Source organism: Dermacentor silvarum, chromosome 3 (assembly GCF_013339745.2).
Source record: "Dermacentor silvarum isolate Dsil-2018 chromosome 3, BIME_Dsil_1.4, whole genome shotgun sequence".
Classification (NCBI taxonomy): domain Eukaryota; kingdom Metazoa; phylum Arthropoda; class Arachnida; order Ixodida; family Ixodidae; genus Dermacentor; species Dermacentor silvarum.
In genome coordinates, this window is record NC_051156.1 from 144,335,492 (window position 1) to 144,356,047 (window position 20,556).

The 20,556-nt window shown below is 45.9% G+C and overlaps 1 protein-coding gene and 1 long non-coding RNA gene across 5 annotated transcripts in view; one reads left to right on the forward strand and one right to left on the reverse strand.

Moving 5' to 3' along the window:
* The window catches only part of LOC125944003 (uncharacterized), a 51,375-nt gene that overhangs the window by 2,105 nt on the left and 28,714 nt on the right, over positions 1-20,556 (reverse strand). The window contains exon 4 of one of the 3 annotated variants that reach the window (XR_007466050.1): positions 19,890-19,904. The exons of the other annotated variants lie outside the window; for them this stretch is intronic. This is a non-coding gene — a long non-coding RNA (uncharacterized LOC125944003). Of the gene's footprint in view, positions 1-19,889; positions 19,905-20,556 lie in introns of those variants that run through there. 3 annotated transcript variants of the gene reach the window in all.
* LOC119444836 (keratin-associated protein 19-2-like) overlaps positions 3,626-20,556 on the forward strand; it is a 51,280-nt gene continuing 34,349 nt past the window's right edge. Inside the window, exons 1-3 of one of the 2 annotated variants that reach the window (XR_007466047.1) lie at positions 3,632-3,763; positions 7,189-7,441; positions 7,983-8,099. Coding sequence is in view for 1 of the 2 variants with exons in the window: in XM_049663692.1 (XP_049519649.1) it covers positions 3,710-3,763 (54 nt within the window). In the remaining variant the exon portion in view is untranslated. Of the gene's footprint in view, positions 3,764-7,188; positions 7,442-7,982; positions 8,100-20,556 lie in introns of those variants that run through there. The other variant, XM_049663692.1, reaches the window with a different exon arrangement.

Below are 20,556 nucleotides of genomic sequence, written 5' to 3' on the forward strand. Positions count from 1 at the left end.
CCGTCACTGCCGCAGATCGCTGTCGCAGGCGTACATAGTGTACTTTCCTCCTAGTGCGCGTAATCGCTACCACTTGAAAAGCACCTTCAAAATTTTTTTCCTTAAGGATGTCGTAGAGCAAGCTCATTATACTGCCGAATTCAGAAAGAAGTATAATGAACAGGCACGCTCCGTATGAATCGTGTGGAAGGACATTTTTAGTGTTTGAATTTCTTCACACAAAGCCAGACGTATCTGTTAAATTTTAAAGCAGCTGAACGTTCCTTGAAACTGAATCCTGAAAAAGTTATCATCGGTTGTGAAAAGCTTCTGAATTTTTGGCTGCTGGCCCTACATAGACAATGAATCACTGCATGTGTAGGAACTATATCTTGTATATCTCGAGACAAAGCTTTTCCATTGTAGTTAACGCAGGTTGCAAGTTCTTACCATGGTGGGACGAAGTAACAGATGTTCACAGGAGGAACTGACGAATCTTCGTGCTGACAGAGAGCGCTTTTATAGTGAGAGGTCTGCAAAACCTCGCCTCTGTTTTGCAACTGAGTAGTGTGCTCATCTTTTTCTGCAACGCTCAATTTGCGCAAGTACGGCGGCTCGTGGCAATATTATTTCATCTGTATTAGTTTAAATTACGCAACAATTGTAGCCTTCGTGGTCTTTTCGGTGAGACAGTGCTGTTGCGAAGCTCCCAGAAAGGAAACAACATTACGTGCGCAGTCGAGTTAGGCGGCAAAACACGTATCGGGCTTGGTATGTAGACGACTGACAAATTTTTGTTCTTCGTACTCTTGCGCTCTAACTTTCGCGTGTACTAGTCATGTAAGCATTCTCGGATGTTAGACAACCACTTAGGAATAATTCCTCTTTAAAGGTTATTCAGGAGAATGTGATATTCTCGACTGTGACATAAACTGGTGTAAACATATTTCCTAGTAAGAAATTTTCTTGACTACGCCGGGGCCTTCTTCTGGCTCCCACACTATCTCTTTAAGAGAACTGATGGCGACGGTTATTAAACACCCCATTCGTGACCTTAATTGTACAGTTGTCGCTTCTCTCCGGCGTTACCACACAAGCATAGAACAAAATAGACTGATAAAAACTTGTAATATGTTTATCTGCAAGAGTCGTCCATGTTCATAAAACGTGAACAGCATCAAATGAGGAACGAAAACATAGCGTTTAAGTGTTTAGTTTTTGTAGGAGCAGTTTATTCCTGTGATGTAAATTGCGAAAATATTTGTGTTGGTGCTTAACCATGTTAGTGCATTGAAGGCACTATGTACCACATGTTGCACTGTGCACCTTGATAAACAGCTGGCATATTTTTTGTAGCAATTACATTTCTTGCCGCATGAATATCAATCTTTTTACACCAGGAGCCTGTATGATGCTGCTACATTTCTCAAGGTTTACATTTGAGGAATTTGCTACGAAGAACTTACCATTTTTTTAGGAACGCTACAAACGTCCTCCGCCAGATCTTCCCTGAAAACATTGCCACAGACTGTGACTCTACGAGCAATGAACAAGGATAATAACAACCAATAATGTTTAAATGCAGTTGATAATGTTTGAAAACCTGGTCATGTGGCTTTTACAAATAAAGAGGGTATTCTTAGAATATTAAGTGTTCTCCTTATTAGATTGCAGACTCAGACGTCACGAAAAGTCATCGGTGTTATCATTGTTCAGTGCTTGCAATTTTTTCACACAAAACTCAGTAAACAGACGCATATTGCTTTCTTTCATGCAAAGCATACTTTTGTGGTCTTACCTGAATCAACTTGCTCCGCAAGAACTGTAAGTGTTCAGCTGGATTGTTTCTTTCTACAACGTTTAATTTTTCATTCGATCATTACAGCCATAATGTGTCAGAACACTTCGGACTGAAAATAAATTTTCATAACTTATGCCAAGGCCTTAAAGCCGGTCATGTATGGCACTCACTTTCTCTATAAAATATTTCTGAAGACAGACTACGCAGTCAAGACCATATTCGTTGTCAATAATGCAGTTGTTAACATATACATCTGTGAGGGTTGCGTGGCTTGGTAATGCGAACAGCTTCTCAAGAATTTTTCATTACAGCGACCAGTGGAAGCTCCTTTTTTTTTCATATTTTATTCAATGTACTCGTTTTGTCATATTATTCTTGACGTCCATCTATTATTATTTCTTTTTATAACCTATACAATTGAAAACAGGCGGTTCTCACAACAAAGTACAATTATTTACCCAAACTGCACTGAATCAGCCTTCCAGAGTTTTTATTTTCGCTTTTTCCTGGGTAAGGCACTAATTCTGCTGGAAATGAATCCTTAGATGTAATGGCAGTGTTACAATTCAGGGTACCCACGCTTCATTTACAAATTAGTTTTGTATGAAGCCTTCGGTATTGGATCTGCTCAACTACTGAGTGAAGTTGTAGTTTTAGATAAAGGAACATCTTTGCCTCTTTTTCCAGTACAAGCTTTAGTCAAGCGCCTGGTGTTGCACTCAACTTAGTTTTTTTTTCAGAAATAACTATATTGTTTGAAGCAGCAAGATAACAAGCATAACGAAATATTGAATTTCTGAGATTCAATTTTTGACAGATACAAAAAGAGAGAGAGAGAATAAACGTTTATTACCTGCATCAGTGAGAAAGAGTGATTCTTTTTCTTCAACCAAGGCGGGTGGTTTTGCTGCTTTACTGTCCTGGTTTACCTGCTTGTGCTGGTGCTCCAGGCCCGGGGCAGCGAGCATTGCGTCCCACAATTTGAAATAGAAATGCAATAAGTACGTCGGGTAACGTACTGTCTGCAAAATTAAGAAACTACTCACTTACCGGAATTATGAAAACCAAGATGCTAAATCAACCAATTTGATCTTTTATAGTCTATAACCACACCCAAATATTGTGACAATTTATATAACAAAACAAGGACTTCTCTTGCTCAAGCTCTTGCCTATTCTGGTGTGTTTAACTTGGTGGCTAATACACAATAATGCAGCTCTAGCAACGAGCATGAACATAACTTATATTTCAGACATTACACGTTTATAAAAAATTATCATGTATTCGTGTGACGGTACAAATGAAATATACCTGGAAGATATTACACTTTCTTTGTATGCACGCCACCTGAAAACCATTATGTGCTATATAAATCAAACAGACTTCATTTTATTTTGTATAACCTTTTTGTTTCAGAGAAAAAAGAAAAGACGAAGACAAGAAAATAAGAATGACAAGATATAACTCATCTCCCTCTACGTTTTTCCGCGTTGCAAAAATATGTTACCTTCCTGACCAATCTTAACATTGATCATTCTGTATACCATTTTAACTTGCAACATTTCTTAGTAGGGATCAGGGTCAACCGCATCTCTAAATGACCATCATGCACGCACTTCTGCAAACAGTTCCTGTATGTCAGTTTGAGGAATAAAATTGCATATTCAATATGCTAAGCACCATATGCGTGTTTTACCGGTCAACGCAACAACTTGCGAAGCCCTCTTTTTTGCTTGGCAATCCGTAACGCTGAAGTTACTGCCTAGGCTACTATTGCTGCCGAACCTAAACTAATACATATTAGGCAACATTGCACACGAGGCGCCAGAGTTTTGCAAGTGGAAGTTTGCGTGAGAAAAAGAGTAGACCAGTCAGTGTAAAACAAGAGTGGCGCATTGTGGAGCTCTTACTATAAAAGTCGGTCGCTCGATGCGTAGCTCCATCAGTTGCTACTGTGAACATCTGCTGCTTCCTTCTACCATGGTAAGAACATACGACTTATGTTGGTTTAAATAACGCACAAGCGTTATTGCGAGCTTTCATTTGTACGACATACCTGACATATTTTTCAGAAGATTCTCCGTATTTTGAGAGGTAACATGGCAAAACTAACAAATAATATTTCTAATTTTTAAGTCTGTATGGGGAATGACCTTCAGTGCTTATTCAGATGATCTGTAGATATACAAATTATTCGTACTTTATGCACTAAATCAGACAGTAAATATATTTGAGAGCAAACAAGTACGCAAGCTTGCTCACCTCTTCTTTCTGAAATGAGTATTCCGAGTTTCGAAATGCGTTACGAGCCGGGCAAGTTTTGATGCATACCTTGGTCACCTTTTGACATTATAATCACAGTTATTTAGGAATACCACATTTTTAGAACACTGTTTCGCGTTGCTGTAATAAAATGACCCATCGCTCCTGCTGTGCTATCAATTCTTGTGCAAATGCAGCTGTGATGCTAAGAGATAAACAATGGTCCCCGCCACTAATGTTTCCTAGATTGGAAAATACAAATCCCTCACAGACTAATAATTACCTTTCAAATATTGGCCATGCATTTTATTGCGATAGCAATTATATGGACACTCAAAAGCAGATTTCTGCCGTCGGCGTCGCCGTCGCCGTCGGCGTCACCGTCGCCGTCGCCGTCGCCGTCGCCGTGAGGTTCCGTATGACGTCATTTGGAGATGAAATCGTCGCCGCGCGCCGAACGCTGTATGTGCGAGTGAAAGGGCGCGAGGGGCGCGTCTTTCACGGGGAGTGAACGCACGGCGGAGAACAAACGCGCGTTCTGCGCCGTGCTCGCTTAAGGGCTGCAGAAGTAGGCGTCTCTTTTCTCCTTTACAATCACCATATATGTAGAGCAAACGCGCCTTCTTCGGACGCGCGAGAGGCCGTGGGGGAGGGGGAGGGAAGGGAGGCGACGTTTAGCTGCGGCACCAAGTGCCTATTTATATCAGAGGCTCCAGCAACAGTCACCAACGCCGCACGCATTTTGAGCTAACGCGGGCAAAACGCCGATGGCGTCGACAACAGTTCTGCGTGTTGTTGCTACCAATTAAAGCCGCTCACCTTACTTCGTATGACATTGCTGTGTTGCTATCGCATTCATTGCTTCGCCCTTAGGGCGAAACTGTGACTTTTTTTTTAAGAACGGAAGAAAGAAACATGGAAAGGTTAGTGGCTGTTTTTTTCTCCTTGTGATTGATAATCAAAATTGTAGAGGTCTGAAAACGTAGAACGCAAAGAGAACAGCATGCATATTCCTTGCAAAAATGTATTTAGACAGTCACTTAATAGACTGTTGGTAGACTTCCTGCATAGGCTAGTTTGCCTTTCAGTGGATTTGGCCTTCTGTCTGTACAAAATATATGGATGATTTATAAATAACAATCTGTTTATGTTATGTTTTATTGCGATAGCAATTATATGGACACTCAAAAGCAGATTTCTGCCGTCGGCGTCGCCGTCGCCCTCGCCGTGAGGTTCCGTATGACGTCAATGGAGATGAAATCGTCGCCGCGCGCCGCCGAACGCTGTATGTGCGAATGAAAGGGCGCGAGGGACGCGCGCTTTCACGGGGAGTGAACGCACGGCGGAGAACAAACGCGCGTTCTGCGCTGTGCTCCCTTAAGGGCTGCAGAAGTAGGCGTCTCTTTCCTCCTCTACAATCACCATATATGTAGAGTAAACGTACCTTCTTCCGACGCGCGAAAGGCTGTGGGGGAGGGGGGGGGGGGGAGGGGCAGGGAAGGGAGGCGACGTTTAGCTGCGGCACCAAGTGCCTATTTATATCAGAGGCTCCGGCAACAGTCACCAACGCCGCACACATTTTGAGCGAACGCGGGCAAAACGCCGGCGGCGTCGACAACAGTTCTGCGTGTTGCCGGTGCTGCTGCATGTCCAAGTTTATACAGCTCATAAAGCTGCTATCATTACTCCGTATAGCTCTCTTCAAAGTTGCTATCGCAATTGATGCTTCGCCTTTCAGGTGAAACTGCGACAACTTTTTTATGCTAGTGTCAAATCACATTGCTCATTGCAAAGTGCAAATGATCAGGCTACACTGCTCGGTTTATTATGCTCCGGAGGTACAAAGCTACATATTGATTCGCAGAACCCAGTACTTCCTGAAGGTCAATGAATTCTTTTGATGCCGCAGAGTAAGAGCCTAACCTCAGGAGCATATATCTGTTGTAAACACGTATCGTGAGTCATTACAGATGTTAAGTAAATACACTTTAACAACCTAAATCCTTGAACGTATAAGCCAACGTACGTGGGATGTTGCCCAATCCCCCTCTGTGCAGTGGCTAATATATGCCACCGTTCAATAAGCTACCCTTCGCATCAGCAGATGTTTTATTTCTCGATATATATATATATATATATATATATATATATATATATATGTAAGTCTCAACATTATTAGGAACACGCAGTGAACTGATAGTTTGCGTGTCGTACAGTTGCTGGGGCCCGTGAATGTACTACGCACCAAGCAGAGAACAGGAAGCACCATTTCATGCTTTTTATCTGCCACAAACCTTGCAGTCCCCACTCTTTACAGAGAGAAAAGTTAATTTATGCCATAGTTGTGTGTTTTGCATTTAACACTGGAATCACCTGTATATCAAATGTCTTCAAATGTCACTATTATATTCTCGTTAAGCAAGAATATAATAGTGAGCTACACGAGTCTTAATGAAGCCAACTGGAGATTCCGGAACCAAAATCAATGACAACCTAAGAAAATGTGGCAGTTCAAAACACATACAACGTTTTTGTTAAACGTGGGACGAAGAGGGTCTTCTTGAAAAGCAACAGCCCAATAAATTTAGTACAAATCCGCCAGATACATTGCAGCTTATTCAGATTTTAGTGACGAAGCGGGCCTTAACGTGGTAAATAGAAAGAATCTGCCACTTGCTTCAATGAAAATAATGATGCTGTTCGTATGTCGTAGAAATTTTACCGCATGGTTCTCCGAATAGAACGTGTTTAAGAATTATTTGAAACATGTTTATTTGGTCTGGAAATTGGCACTATTGTTTCAACACGTATAGTCGCAATATGAAGGTGCCTCGTTTTTACAACTTTCACAGATAAAAGTAACCAATCTTCTGCCGATGCACCGTGGGGTAGATATTCTAATTATATGTTCTGTATCTGTTTCCTAGACAAACTTATTTTTAATCTTCGGCATCTGTGCAGCAGATCAGGTGTGCACAGTAGTAGAAACTGCACAGCTGCAACCCAGTAATTCGTGTGCGTGCATTCCTCCGTCCCGTTTTGTTTTCACGCTGTGTTGTCAAATTATGTACCAGGTATCCAGACTTCTTTAACATTACTGTCACCCCAAGTTTAAAGCAAGCATCTTTACCCTTGTACTCTTGCAGATCCGTACCTGCATCCTCCTGGCCCTGGCCACCTGTGCGTTTGCCGTCTACTCCGGCTATCCCTACGGCTACTCTGGCACAGTTCCTGCCAGCTACGGAGCTTACAGCTCCCCACTTGGTTCTCTGTCTTCATACGGCTACGGAGTTGGTGCCCCAGGTGCCCCAGCTTATGGCTACGGACTTGGAAGCTATGGCCTGAGCTATGGACAAGGTCTCGGTGGTCTCGGTTATTCTACCCTAGTGCACAAGTAATGTACGTATACGTTACTATATGTGGTATTTAAGGAGCTCTTATGAAGGCCCTTATATAGATCTGAGAATTAGACAAGTATCGTTCATACAATGCACTAAAGCTTGAGTTGATAAGAATAGGAAATTTCAGGAATGAAATGTAATCTGCTCCTTAGCTTTGATTGTTCCTGCGAAATGCTAGAGAATTTAGCTCTCAGTCATTTATCCAGCTTATAAAGAATACGGCATGCAACACACCATACAATGGGACACCTGACGGGGCATATCACTACGGGTGTTTACGGTCCAGTTATAGCACATTTCATGGTGAGCCATTTGCTTGAACCCAGATATGCGCTTTCTCATTTCTTTTATTCTGTTTGCGTATTATGCTGTATCAAAACTTCATAAATAATCTAAGGTAAGAACATCGAAAATTTTTCGTAAGAGTTACATAGCCCTTCTGCAAATCATTACTTCTGCCGATTATCTGCCAGGGCCCTTCATATACAGCTCCTAACCTAATGCGTGCTTATTCCTCTGCTCTTGTTTTTTTATTACAGAAGTCATCCACGAAATCCCAACAAATGTTATCCCAAGACATGGCGGACTCAACATTATGAAATAAAACTTGTTTTAAATCAGTGCGAAAATGTGCTATTTAATTATTTTATACAGCACCGAGAATCACCAGAAAATACGAACGCTCTCTTGATATTACTTTTCTGGTCACACACTCATGTCAGCATACAAACTTTGCATTCTCATATACAAATTGAATAGCTTGATATGACACGCTCTAAAGCCCGTGTGAGGAAGAGTCCACGTACGTGAATACTTAGAGAATACGTTCTGCTACTCGTCATCGCAGTAGAAATGCGACAGGCAAAAAGCACGCAACACACGGTTGTTGTTTGTTCCAAATGTTATTGGGCATAAGCGGCTGCATATATGTACATTAGAAGTGGACAATGTTGCCTCGAAGCGATCAGCGCAGGAGCATGTCTTCGTTTTCTTAAAAAATGTCAACTATTTTCTTTATCAAACACGTCGGTGACAAATCACACAAGAATTGCATTTCCTAATCGACGTTCTTCGCATGTAAAATTTTCTTCACTAAAATCATCGTTAATACTGTCAACATTCTTAGTTCATATTCTGCAGTTGTGGGAACGTAAGAACGAGTAGCGTGTGGCAGTTGATCGACGGATTTGTTCTTATAGAATGGTTATAGAAAACAGTCTGCGCACGGCGCACCGGGGGCCGCCGCAGTCGCGGCACCATAGAACACCTTCTGAGTTGGGAGCCTCCACCGACCACTCTAAAAACCGAGACGCCGGATTCGTCTACGGCTATTTAATTAAAATATCCAACAGCACATAGAATACGTGCTATCTTGGGAACTGCAAGAGCTATGACAGAGACATTAAGGTGGGAGATGCGGCTCTGTGCGAGCAACATCCGCCACAGCAGCACAAGTACTTCCCGTGTTTACAACCGTCCATTATACACACCTTTCTGTGAGGTGAGTACAGTATCAACCGTCAGCGCTGGATAGCAAATTAACGGAAATGACCGGCAATGTCTTCCAGGTGAACACCATCTGCAGCGACAACACAGCAGTACAACACTGCTGGCCACACTGCTGGCACAAAATATCGCGGAATGTTGAACTTCGATAAGCGTGCAAGTGAGCGCTACGTCCTCACCACGCAAGAGCGATTGACCTACTAGTGTTTGTGCACAAAATACACACGTGTTAGGTGCCTCGGTAGTCTACAAGCGTTTCTCTTAGCATTTGTATCGCAACCCTGTTGAAAGTCGCTCTTTGTTTTTATTGGATTAATCGTTGCTTTTCGGGTGCACACGTGTGTCTGATCTATATAAGTTCGGCGTTCGTTTCATTAAATAAGCAGTTGTCAGTACAGCTTCGTGTTATCTCTTTCTTCGTCTCGTGTGTTTTTTGCGGTAATCCTAGACCAGCATACATGCTTACATGGTCCGATGTGTGTGAAGTTGAAAGGCCCGCAAAGGGGCTGCCGAAGGTGATGACCACGAAACCGACCATGCCCATATTGAAAGATAGAGGGGCACCAAGTGTGACCTACACATTCGCGGCCCCCAAAATAACAAAAAAGAAACGTGCAGGTTGGAACGGAGATAACGTTAAATTTCCGGGTAGTCCATGTCGCTGTGCTGGCTGCGGCAGCAGATTCCGGCGTCACCCGATTGCTTCGCAATGCAAGTTGCTCATCTTCAACGGCGACTGTCGGTGCAAACAGGTGGCACACTGTCCAATCTGCTTGCATTGCTGGTTGTCGCTCGTTACCAGACCGCCATGTGCGACGACGGAAGTGAGCCGTTTACGAGCTCGCGTTAATGATTCCAGCGTATCTCGACATGCAATTTTTATTTCTGCTCATTGTACGAGAAGGTGCACTGCTTGTATTCTGCCAATAAAGTCGCACGTTCCGTTCAGTCACTTGTGGCTTCTTTTTATGGGCGTCAGTAGAGGCTCTTTGGTCTCCTGGCAATTAGAACGCAAAAACTACGTGGCAGCCAAGGCAATGAGGCGTGCCGCAAAGCCAACCGGGCGAGCGCGGCGCGTACCAGCGTACGCCACCGGTAAAAAACGGCCATATTGAATTTTGCTAAAAAAAAACTACATTTCCGCTTCCTGTTTGAACAGCGCCATCAGTCTTATGCCTACGTAATTTCCGTGCGCTGCCGCTTCTTATTTTCGTACCACTGTGGAAGGTGCAGTTCCCCTTCTCTAAAGTTGGTTCTTTATTCTATGACTACAGTGCATACAGTGCGGTTTTTGCGCATACACTTAACAGCGAGAACAGGCGCACGGCACTAATAGCCTTACAAGTTTCCGCTGGAAGAAACTACGACATCAAGAAAATTAAAAGTAAAAGCAAACAACAGGCTACATTCGTCGCCTTCATCTGCCAACCTTCCACACCATAAGATTTCAGTGCAGAACATGACGGATAAATTTATGCGTCGTCAACGCATTTTCTCCTCATTGTAATGGCTGAAATAGCGGCTGTGTGTACCGTGCCTGCGGCGGCCGCGGCTATTGTACGCATGTGAGCTATCGCTCACCAGAAGGAACTCTATGGCGGATGCTTTCACGTGACAAAATATGGCGGTGGCCATAGGGATCGGGCTCCAGATTGCGTCTTTTCTACGCGATCCTTGCACACCTTATCCTTTTCTAGTGAACAGTATAAGCGTGTTTGCCAGATCCCTGAGGCAATTGCTTCGGCGTTCTGTTTTTTGCTCTAATAAATACTTGTTTATATTACTGACGTGACATGCGCACTAGTCGGCACACGTATTAATGAACGGCGTCGAACTGGTGGTGCTGCTGATCGCTTAAAACCTTACTGAAAACTACACAGTATTTTAGACGATCGGGTGCAATGCCGTAGAAGCAGCGCAGGAAGTTCTGTCATGAAACTTTATCACTCTCGCGATCACTCCAAGCTTCGCTTCGCGCCAACGGCGTTCGGTCGCGCTAGAATGCACGTGAGGCTCCTCACGATGGGCTGCAAATAAAAAACCCGAAAAGAACAACAAAGATCAATCGGATTTACAACAACGCACTAGCAGCCGTATACCGCAGTGCGTTTGTTTCGAAGGATTAAAACTTGTCTCCTTCAATAGTGAGCCCATATAAAAAAACACTGCGCGCAATGGCGGTCCAAACACATCGAACGGTATCCAAGTGCGAACGCAGCCGCTGCAACAAGTCTCTGTAGCGTCCACAGTGTTGCATCAGATGTCTGAAACGCTGCATAGGTCTCTGTATAATCGTCATTATCATCATCAGCCTATATTTATGTACACTGCAGGACCAAGGCTTCTGTGGACCTAAATATAGCAATCTCTCTCTCTCTCTGCAATCTCCAATTACCCCTCTCTTGCGCTATAAAGGCCCGCACCTTCATCAATACGCAACGCTTTACCACATGTTATAGGCTTCCTCAAACATACCACAGCTAACACACCACCACAAGGCAATGGGAAACTGCATTGTCCAGCTCTGACTTGACGGACTAGCTCAAGCTGGTCAACTGATTGAGACGGGCACCTGAGGCCGCTGGATTCCGGGACTGAGGGGACCACCCACTGCAAAACGGAGAAGCTACCTACACTCGTGTGCTGTTTTGCAAAAAGTTTATTCAATCTCTCCCTCTCTCTCTTTCTATCTCTCTCTTCAGGTAGCTGATTCCAACTTGCACCTGGAAATTTCCCAACTTCATCACTCCCCCCCCCCCCCCCCCGAGTTTTCTGCCGTCTTTGACTGCGCTTTTCTTCTCTTTGTATCCATTCTGTAACTCTAATGGTCCACCGATTATCCAGTCTACGCATTAGAATATCGGCTATCCCCATTTGCTCTCTTAACCACACCGGTCTCTTCCTTTCTCTTAACTTTAGGCCTAAAATTTTTCGTTCTATCACTTTTTGTGCGGTCCTTAACTTGTTCTCGAGCTTCTTTGTTTACCTCCAAGTTTGTGCTGCATATGTTAGCACCGGTAGAATGCAACGATTGTGCACTTTTCTTTTCCACGACAGTGGTAGCCTGCCGTGTGCACTCCAACCCAATCTTATTCTTCCGTAAATTTCCTGCCCATGGTCACGCTCCACTATGAGTACTTGACCTAGATAAATGTACTCCTTTACAGGCTGTAGAGGCTGATTGGCGATCCTGAATTATTGTACCCTTGCCAGGCTATTGAACGTTATCTTTGTCTTCTGCATATTCATCTTCAACCCAATTTTTACGCTTTCTCGATTAAGGTCCTCAATCATTTGTTGTAATTCGTCTCCATTGTTGCTGAATAGGACAATGTCATCTGCAAACCTAAGGTTGCTGAGATATTCTCCATCGATCCTCACTCCTAATCCTTCCCAGTCTAAGAGCTTGAATACTTCTTCTAAGCATGCAGTGAATAGCATTGGAGAGATTGTGTCTCCTTGCCTGACTACTTTCTTGATAGGTATCTTTCAACTTTTCTTGTGGAAAACCAAGGTTGCTGTGCAATCCTTGCAGATGTTTAGAAAGATATTCACGTATGCCCCCTGTACTCCTTGATTACGCATTGCCTATATGACTACTGGTATGTCTACTCAATCAAATGCTTTTGCATAATCTATGAAACCATATAGAGAGGTTGATTGTACTCTGCAGATTGCTCGATTCCCTGATTGATGACATGTATATGATCCATCGTAGAATATCCCTTTCTGAAGCCAGCCTGCTCTCTTAGTTGGCTGAAGTCAAGTGTTTCCCTGATTCTATTGGAAATTATCGTAGTGAATATTTTATACAATACTGAAAGCAAACTAATGGGTCTGTAATTCTTCAATTCTTTAGCGTCTCTCTTCTTATGGATCAGTATAATGTTGCCGTTCTTCCAGCTCTCTGGTACACTCGAAGTTGTGAGGCATTCCGTATAAAGGGCCGCAAGCTTTTCAAGCACGATATATCCTCCATCTTTGATTAAATATACTGTTATTCCATCTTCTCGAAGAGATTTTCCCCTTGTCATGTCTTGCAAGGCCCTTCTAACTTCGCTAGTTATAGAATGAACCTCTGTATCCTGTTCATCACTACTTGCAATGAAAGTAGCTTGGCTGCTCTGGGCACTGTACAGGTCAGTATAGAATACTTCCGCTGCTTTTACTATGTCATCAAAATGGCTGATGATATTAGCTTGCTTATCTTTCAATGCATACATCTTGCCTTGTCCTATGCCAAGTTTTCTTCTAACTGATTTCATGCTGCGTCAATATTCAACTGCTTCCTCAATTTTGACCGCTTCACAATTTTGAATACCCCGTACTTCTTGTTGATCAGCTTTGACAGTTCAGCAAATTCGATCGGATCTCTTGAGTTTGACATTTTCATGCTTTGTCGTTTCTTTATTAGGTCCTTTGTTGCTTGGCAGAGCTTACCCACTGGTTGCCTTGGTGCCTTGCCTCCCACTTAAATTGCTGCTTATGAGATCAGCCTAGTAGCGGTTTCATTCATTACCTCTATGTTGCCTTCATCTTCCTGTTCTAAAGCTGCATACTTGTTTGCGAGCACCAGCCTCAAATTGGTCTCTTTCTACCTTTACTGCGTCTAGGTTGACCTGTTTATTCTTGAATAATTTTACTCTTTCTCTCTTCAAATTGAGAGAAATCCTAGACCTCACTAACCGGTGGTCACTGCAATTTACCCTACCAAACTCTTCTACATCCGGCAGTATGCTGGGATCGGCCGACAGTATGAGATCTCTTTCATTCTTTATTTCTTCATTAGGCCTTTTCCAGGTCTACTTCCTGTTGCTACGCTTCCTGAAGAAGGTATTCATTATTCGGAGCCTATTCGTTTCCGCGAATTCTACTAACATCTCTCCTCTAGTATTCCTAGAATCGATGCCCTAGGTTTTAGTTTCTTTTTCACCAGCCCGCTTTTCCCCACTTTTACATTAAAGTTTACTGTTTACTGAATTGGCTCCTTTATCATCGCGAATAGATCATCTTCATAAAACTGTTCTATTTCTTCATCTTCGTGACTGGAAGTTGGGGCATAGGCTTGCACCTACCCTAATTCTATATCTTCTATTGAGCTTGATAACGGCGACTGCTGCGCTCTCATTAGTGCTTTAGAATTCATCAGTGTTGCCTGCTTTATCCTTATGGATTAGAAATTTTACCCCGTAGTTTTCTTACCTGCAAGACCTCTGTAGCAGAGGACTTGGCCATTAGTCAGCACTGTATATGCCTTACCAGTCCTTCTAACCTCACTAAGGCCAATGATATCGTAGGCAATGCCTTATAATTCCTCAAAACGCTCTGTTAAGCTAGCCTCACTCGAGATGGGTCGTGCGTTGAACGTTGCCATGATCTGTTCCCAGTCTCTGTACGTGACTGTAGAAGTATACGGAGCCAGAGTTACCCCAAATAGAGAGCCTACATGCAACGCTCCATGTAAGTTCCCTTCGACCCCAGCCGCTTATGTACATGCTGCAGAATACTTCCATCGTCCTGCCTTCGCAGTGGCAGTCTCGGATAATGCTCATAAACCACTTTGTTGTGCCACCTTAGACGAAGTGGCACAACAACTCGAGGGGAAAGAAGCCGCCATTGCTCTGGCAATTGTTCACACTGAGGCGGAATATATATTCTCAGACTCAAAAATGACGATTCGTAATATTGCAATGCGTCGAATTCACGCACCCGCCTAACGTATCCTACCATTCACCCTCCTCACAAACGCATAGTCACCGTCCTATAGGTTCCAGCGCACTGTGGACATGCTGGGAATACAGCCGCCCACAAACAAGTCCGAGCACTCGTCAACCGCGCAGCGTACGGTCTACCTTCCTTTCGCAGGGCGTGGGAATGCCTATTCACATATCATGAAATTATTTTAGACTACCGCAATTCCCGTATGAGCTACCCCCCACGTCACAAATCTCTGTCCCAGGCTGAGCAAGTCGTTTGGCACCGACTTCAAATGCGCACTTTGATTTCTCATTTCAAGCAGTCTCCAATTCATCAGGGTGGCGCCTTGGCCCATTGTCGTCTCTGCTCGAGTCCGCGAGCCGACTTTGATCGTATATATCGTTATTGCCCAAACACACCTACTCCCCCCTTTCAGGGTGCTGAGCGATAGGAACGCTGGGAGGCTGCTCTGCGCAGCTCACGGCCGGAAGACCAACTCCGTATAGTATGCTGGGCCATAGGGGTCGCTGAAGTACAAGAACTTTCAGCCACCTAGAGCGGCCTGTGGGCCCAACGTTGTCTTTTTCCCCTGATCCCCATCCCCCCCCCTCACCTGACCCAGTCCTTGCTATCAAAAGTTGTTTCCTCCACCTCCTCCCTAACCTCCCATGGAAGAAGGAAAACGCAGAAGCGGCCCTGGCCAGCACTGGGAGAAAGTGTGTTGGAGAAAGTGTGGCGGAAGTCACGTGCTGTTTTTTGCAAAGGAGCACTCGGACGGGAACGCCAAATGTCAACGTTGCCATAGCAACTGCGCTCCTGAAGCTTTCGCTGCTGGTTTAGGTGTCTGAAAAGTGAGATAAGATTTTTCCACCGCTGTCTTTCTCGCAATACATCTTGTTCACGAGAAAAGCTGACTTTGGAGTGTGGTGTGTAAGCTTGAAAGTTATGTTTTGGGTCTGTGAGTGTGAGTGTCAGCCAGCAACAGATACATTCAAGCAATCACGGCGTGGGTCGTCATCGTCGTCTTCAACGTGCCACGGAAAAACACAGGAGCGCGTCAACTTCACCAAAACTACTACAGAAGTTTCATAGGCTTTTTGACGCGCGTCGGCAGCACACACTTCCGGCGGCTAGTAATAATGCAAGTTCAAAGTTCACGCCCATCTGCTCCGGCGAGCTGCACAACCCTGATTGGAGGCCCAAAGGGAGATGGCATACTAACATGGCTGCACTTCCGGCTTCAAAAACGTGACGTCAGGGCATTGTTTTAAAATGAATGTTCCGCACCAACTAGTTCGCACCCAAACCCGTCTTAGCCTCTCTTTTTTTGTTTCTTTCCTCCATACTCCTCCGGCTCTCCTCCGGTATTACAACGAGTGCTGGGACAAAGGAGAGCTGCCGGCCGCGTGGAAGCACTAGGAAGTGCTCATGATACCAAAGCCCAACAAGCCCACAGATCTCGAGAACCTGAGACCAATCTCTCTCACTTCGTGCGTTGGTAAGCTGTTTGAGCATATGGTCCACGACCGGCTCACATCGCACCTCGAAGACAATGGGCACTATCCAGACACCATGTTCGGCTTCCGCCAGCTTCTTTCTACGCAAGACGTCTTTCTTCTCCTAAAGGATGACCTCATTGACCACCTCAGCAAGAATACCAAGTCGTGCGTCCTTGCCATCGACGTGAAGGGCGCATTTGACAATGTCAGCCACAAAGCGATACTACAAAACCTCGAGGAGACCGCCTGCGGTTCAAAGACCTACGGCTATGTCCATAATTTCCTCACCGGCCGGACGGCCACGGTGGGGATATCCAACTTACGCAGTAAGGAATTCAAGCTGCCGAACAGGGGAACGCCGCAAGGCTCCGTCGTGTCGCCCCTCCTATTCAACGTGGCACTCCTCAAGCTCCCCCGGCTTCTCGAAAACATCCCCGGCCTGCGTCACGCCTTCTACGTGGACGACATCACGCTCTGGACGCGAGGAACGAGCACCGGAAAGCAAGAACGTTGCCTTCAAGAAGCGGTTGATGTTATCGAGCACTACCTTGATAGCTGCGGCCTCCACTGCGCACCTGAGAAATCGGAGCTACTCGTACTCAAAGCACACACGAGGTGTAGACCTCCCACCTGCGAAGATCCAGACCCATGCGTCACGCTCAACGGGATCCAAATACCGAAGGTCACCTCGCTTCGAGTACTCGGCTTGCACCTGCACCGAGATGGATCAGGAGTCGCCACGCTCCCACGGCTCCAACGCACAATCCCCAACTCACACACCTCGTAAGGAGAGTAGCCAATCGACGCCGTGGCCTAAAGGAGCAAGACACCCTGAGAGTTGTTCAAGCTCTACTGACCAGCAGAATAACGTACGCAACCCCGTACCTGGCTCTCAAGAATTGCGAATTCGACAAGCTCAATGTCATCATCCGCAAAGCTACGAAGCTCGCCATGGGTCTACCACCTGTGGCATCTACCACCCGACTTCTCAAAATGGGTGCTCATAACACCTGCCAAGAGCTGCTGGAAGCCCAGAAAACCAACCAACTCGAGAGGCTGAAGCTCACGCCGACGGGCAGATTGGTCCTTCGCGCCTCGACTACGGAGAACGCTACATCTCCGACGCGGACCGCAAGGTCAAGATACCGCCATGCTTAAGAGAATCCCTGAGCATCGACAAACTACCGCGCAACATGCATCCCAAGCATCATCGGGGACGCCGGCTCTCTCGAGTCGACGCCATTCGAAGACGCCACAAGCACGATCCAGATGCTCGCAACGTAGATGTGTCCAAATACCCGGAAAAAGCCGCTTACGCCCTGAGTTTGGTTGACTCGAGAGGCAAAGAACTCGCATCCGCCACAGTCAGGGTGCGGAACTCGGAGACATCGGAAGAAGCGGCGATCGCCCTCGCCACCACCACGAGCACGAACGCGGTCGCAGTCTTAACGGACTCCCAATCCGCAGTACGCAATTACACGAGAGGCCGAATATCGGTGGAAGCAGTCAAAATTCTGCAGAAAAGAAGCACTCCGCTCCCTTACACCTGCGTCACGTGGGTACCAGGGCACGAGGGGCTCGAGGGAAACGAAGCGGCACCCGCCGCGGCCCGCGATCACGTCAACCGGGCCTCTCTGGCCGCCTCGCGAGACCCCCGGCCGCCTGGTGACGCAGCGGAAACGGAGACAACACCCCCCACGTATAACGCCATCCTCCAACACTACCGACTGGGACGCAGGGTGTACCCGCCACATCATCCAAAACTGACGAAAGAGGAAAGCACCGCATTCCGAAGACTGCAGAGCAATGCGTACACCCATGGGATCCTCATGCATCGCATCCACCCAACACTACACACCTACAACGGCCCGATCTGCGCCGTGCCAGACACTCTGGCTCTTTTGCTACTCGACTGCCCCATGGCGCCCCGAGGACGCCGTTACCAAACATACAACGTCCGAAGACGTGAACCTCCTCCCCGAGACGTGGGAGGCCAAGATCTCCACCCCGGCCCTGGACGAACAACGACGTCTTGTCGCCAGAGCCCGGGATGCTATCGCGGCCAGAGGATTCCTGGAATGAGGGACCCTCCCACCTAGGGTGATCCACAGCTCAAACGCTCGGGAACACCGTCTCGAAAATTAAAGTTTATTTCATCATCATCATTCCTCCATACTAGCCCCAAATTCCGCCATCTTAGACATCAAATTTATTCGGGATAGTCAGTAGACGGGCTCGGGATTACCCGAAAGCCCGGGCCCGGCCCGGCCCGTGGGCCGGGCCGGGCCGGGTAGAGCAGTTTTTTCACGGGCTCGGGCCGGGCTCGGGCACGGCGTCTGCTTTTTGACCCGGGCCCGGGCCGGGCTCGGGTGTTTTGACGCGGGCCCGGGCCGGGCTCGGGTGTTTTGACGCGGGCCCGGGCCGGGCTCGGGCTTTCTGCGAGTTATTCTCGGGCTTCTCAACTCTGAAAAACATGTATTTTTCGGTCTGGGGCCGGGTTCGGGCCGGTTTCGAGCCGGGCTCGGGCCGGGCTCGGGCTTAAGGTAAAGGGGTGGCGGGCCGCGCCGGGCGGGTAACGTAGATTATTTCCGGGCCCGGGCCGGGCCCGGGTCTCGCCATAAACGTTTTGATCGGGCTCGGGCGGGCCGCCCAATGTAAAAACGGGCCCGGGCCGGGCCCGGGCCGCGAAAATCGGCCCGTGCAGTGCTCTAATAGTCAGTCTCTGTACTTGTAAGACCGGCGCCCGAGCGGAACTATGAGCAACGCTTTTTGTTACCAATTTTTGGTGAGTGTTGCCTACCGGCAACCTACCAGTCAATTTTTTCTCTTTTTTTGCCTGCAGAGTTTCGTTAGTGAGTGTCAAGTTCGTGGCTAAATATCTAGGCCGGCACGGAATGACAATCACCAAGCGTCAATGGTTGCTTTCAGCAGGAGCAAAGGACGACGAAGAAATTTGGCACGCGACTCATCTTTTTTTGAAGGCGCGGTCATAAGAGAGAGACCGATGCAAGATCGCCGGCTGTACTGGTGTCAAACTCGTGATGTAAAGAAAATGGCTATATATGACGAGAGCTTGTGCTCAAATTTCAAAGGAAAGCCTTAGGTGTCTGAAGGTGACGCCCTCTCCTACTACTCAAAAGGTAGCCGCAAAATATTGTCTTTTTTAGCATGCCTATTCTCGATGTGTATTGCACATTGAAATGTAAACTAAGTATGTCTTCGGCTAATTATACGGGCTGCATAAACAGTTATCAACGGCTGTCTTAAGAGAATTAACGCAGTTATTTGTCTGACTGCCAGATCCGTGCTTGCTTCCTCTTCGCCCTGGACACATGTGCGATTGCTGGCTACGTCGGCTTGTTCTGGAAGGTGATTTTTGTTTCAGAGAGTACTTTATTTCACAGAACACGCGTGACTGTATGCAATTAAGATATAACTGGTGTGGTGTGGTTCACTGCCTACACTGCCGGTTAAAGAGAACAATGACGCTGAAGTAGGAATGCTCGACGAAGTAGGAATGCTCGGTTTTATTACCATAAAGATATAGTACTAGAGGCTGAGAAGGAACCTCCTGAAATAAATTAGTATGATACTAATGGCAATATTATGTTGTTACAAATTGCCTGGAATTGTGGCACAAAAGGCCCGTTGCACATTGTCCGTCACTAGCAAGGCAATTTTTCACGTCAACCGAACACTACAGGAGGATGTTCGCGATATTGATCGCTTGTCACGTTCCCGCCAGCTTGTGTTTCAAGTCTGTCAGGTGCAGAAAACGAACGATCATGAAAAGTGCGATAGCATTCTGCCGCATGTATGACTTAAATTAATGCTTAAATATTACAACGGTCCGCACAGGGACCTCATCAGCTTAGCAAATGACCAGTTTGGCGTAGCCGAGCAGCCGCACACTAATTATGCCTATCGCCAGAGAAAGACACCTAATTCAGAATTATTAATTTTCAACAAACTAGCAGTTCAGTAAGAACAAAAAAATGCTGCATTTAAACCTCCGTGATTTAAACTTTTTGCAGCGTGTAAGCATTAAAGACAATGTGCAAGAAAAATAAATATTTTTTCACTCCATCCACTTCTGGTCACTGCATCAGCACTGTCTTCGAATTCACTATGGTTTTAGTGGAACGCGCTGATTTGGTCGCAGCCTAAACATCTTTGACATTTTGTAGGAACTTTGTTAACCCGGCCATCAATTACATCGTGCCGGGCAATCATTTACTTCAGATTGTGCTGCTGAGCGTTGAAAACTAGTTTATGCATTTCCGTCTTCGATTCTCTACATTCAGAAATAATTTCATATTTCACGTAGTGGTAAGCACGCTTTCAAAGAAGCTGAAATTTAAGAATAATTTTTCTCTACCATATTGTATTTCTAATATCGCAAGAAAGCACT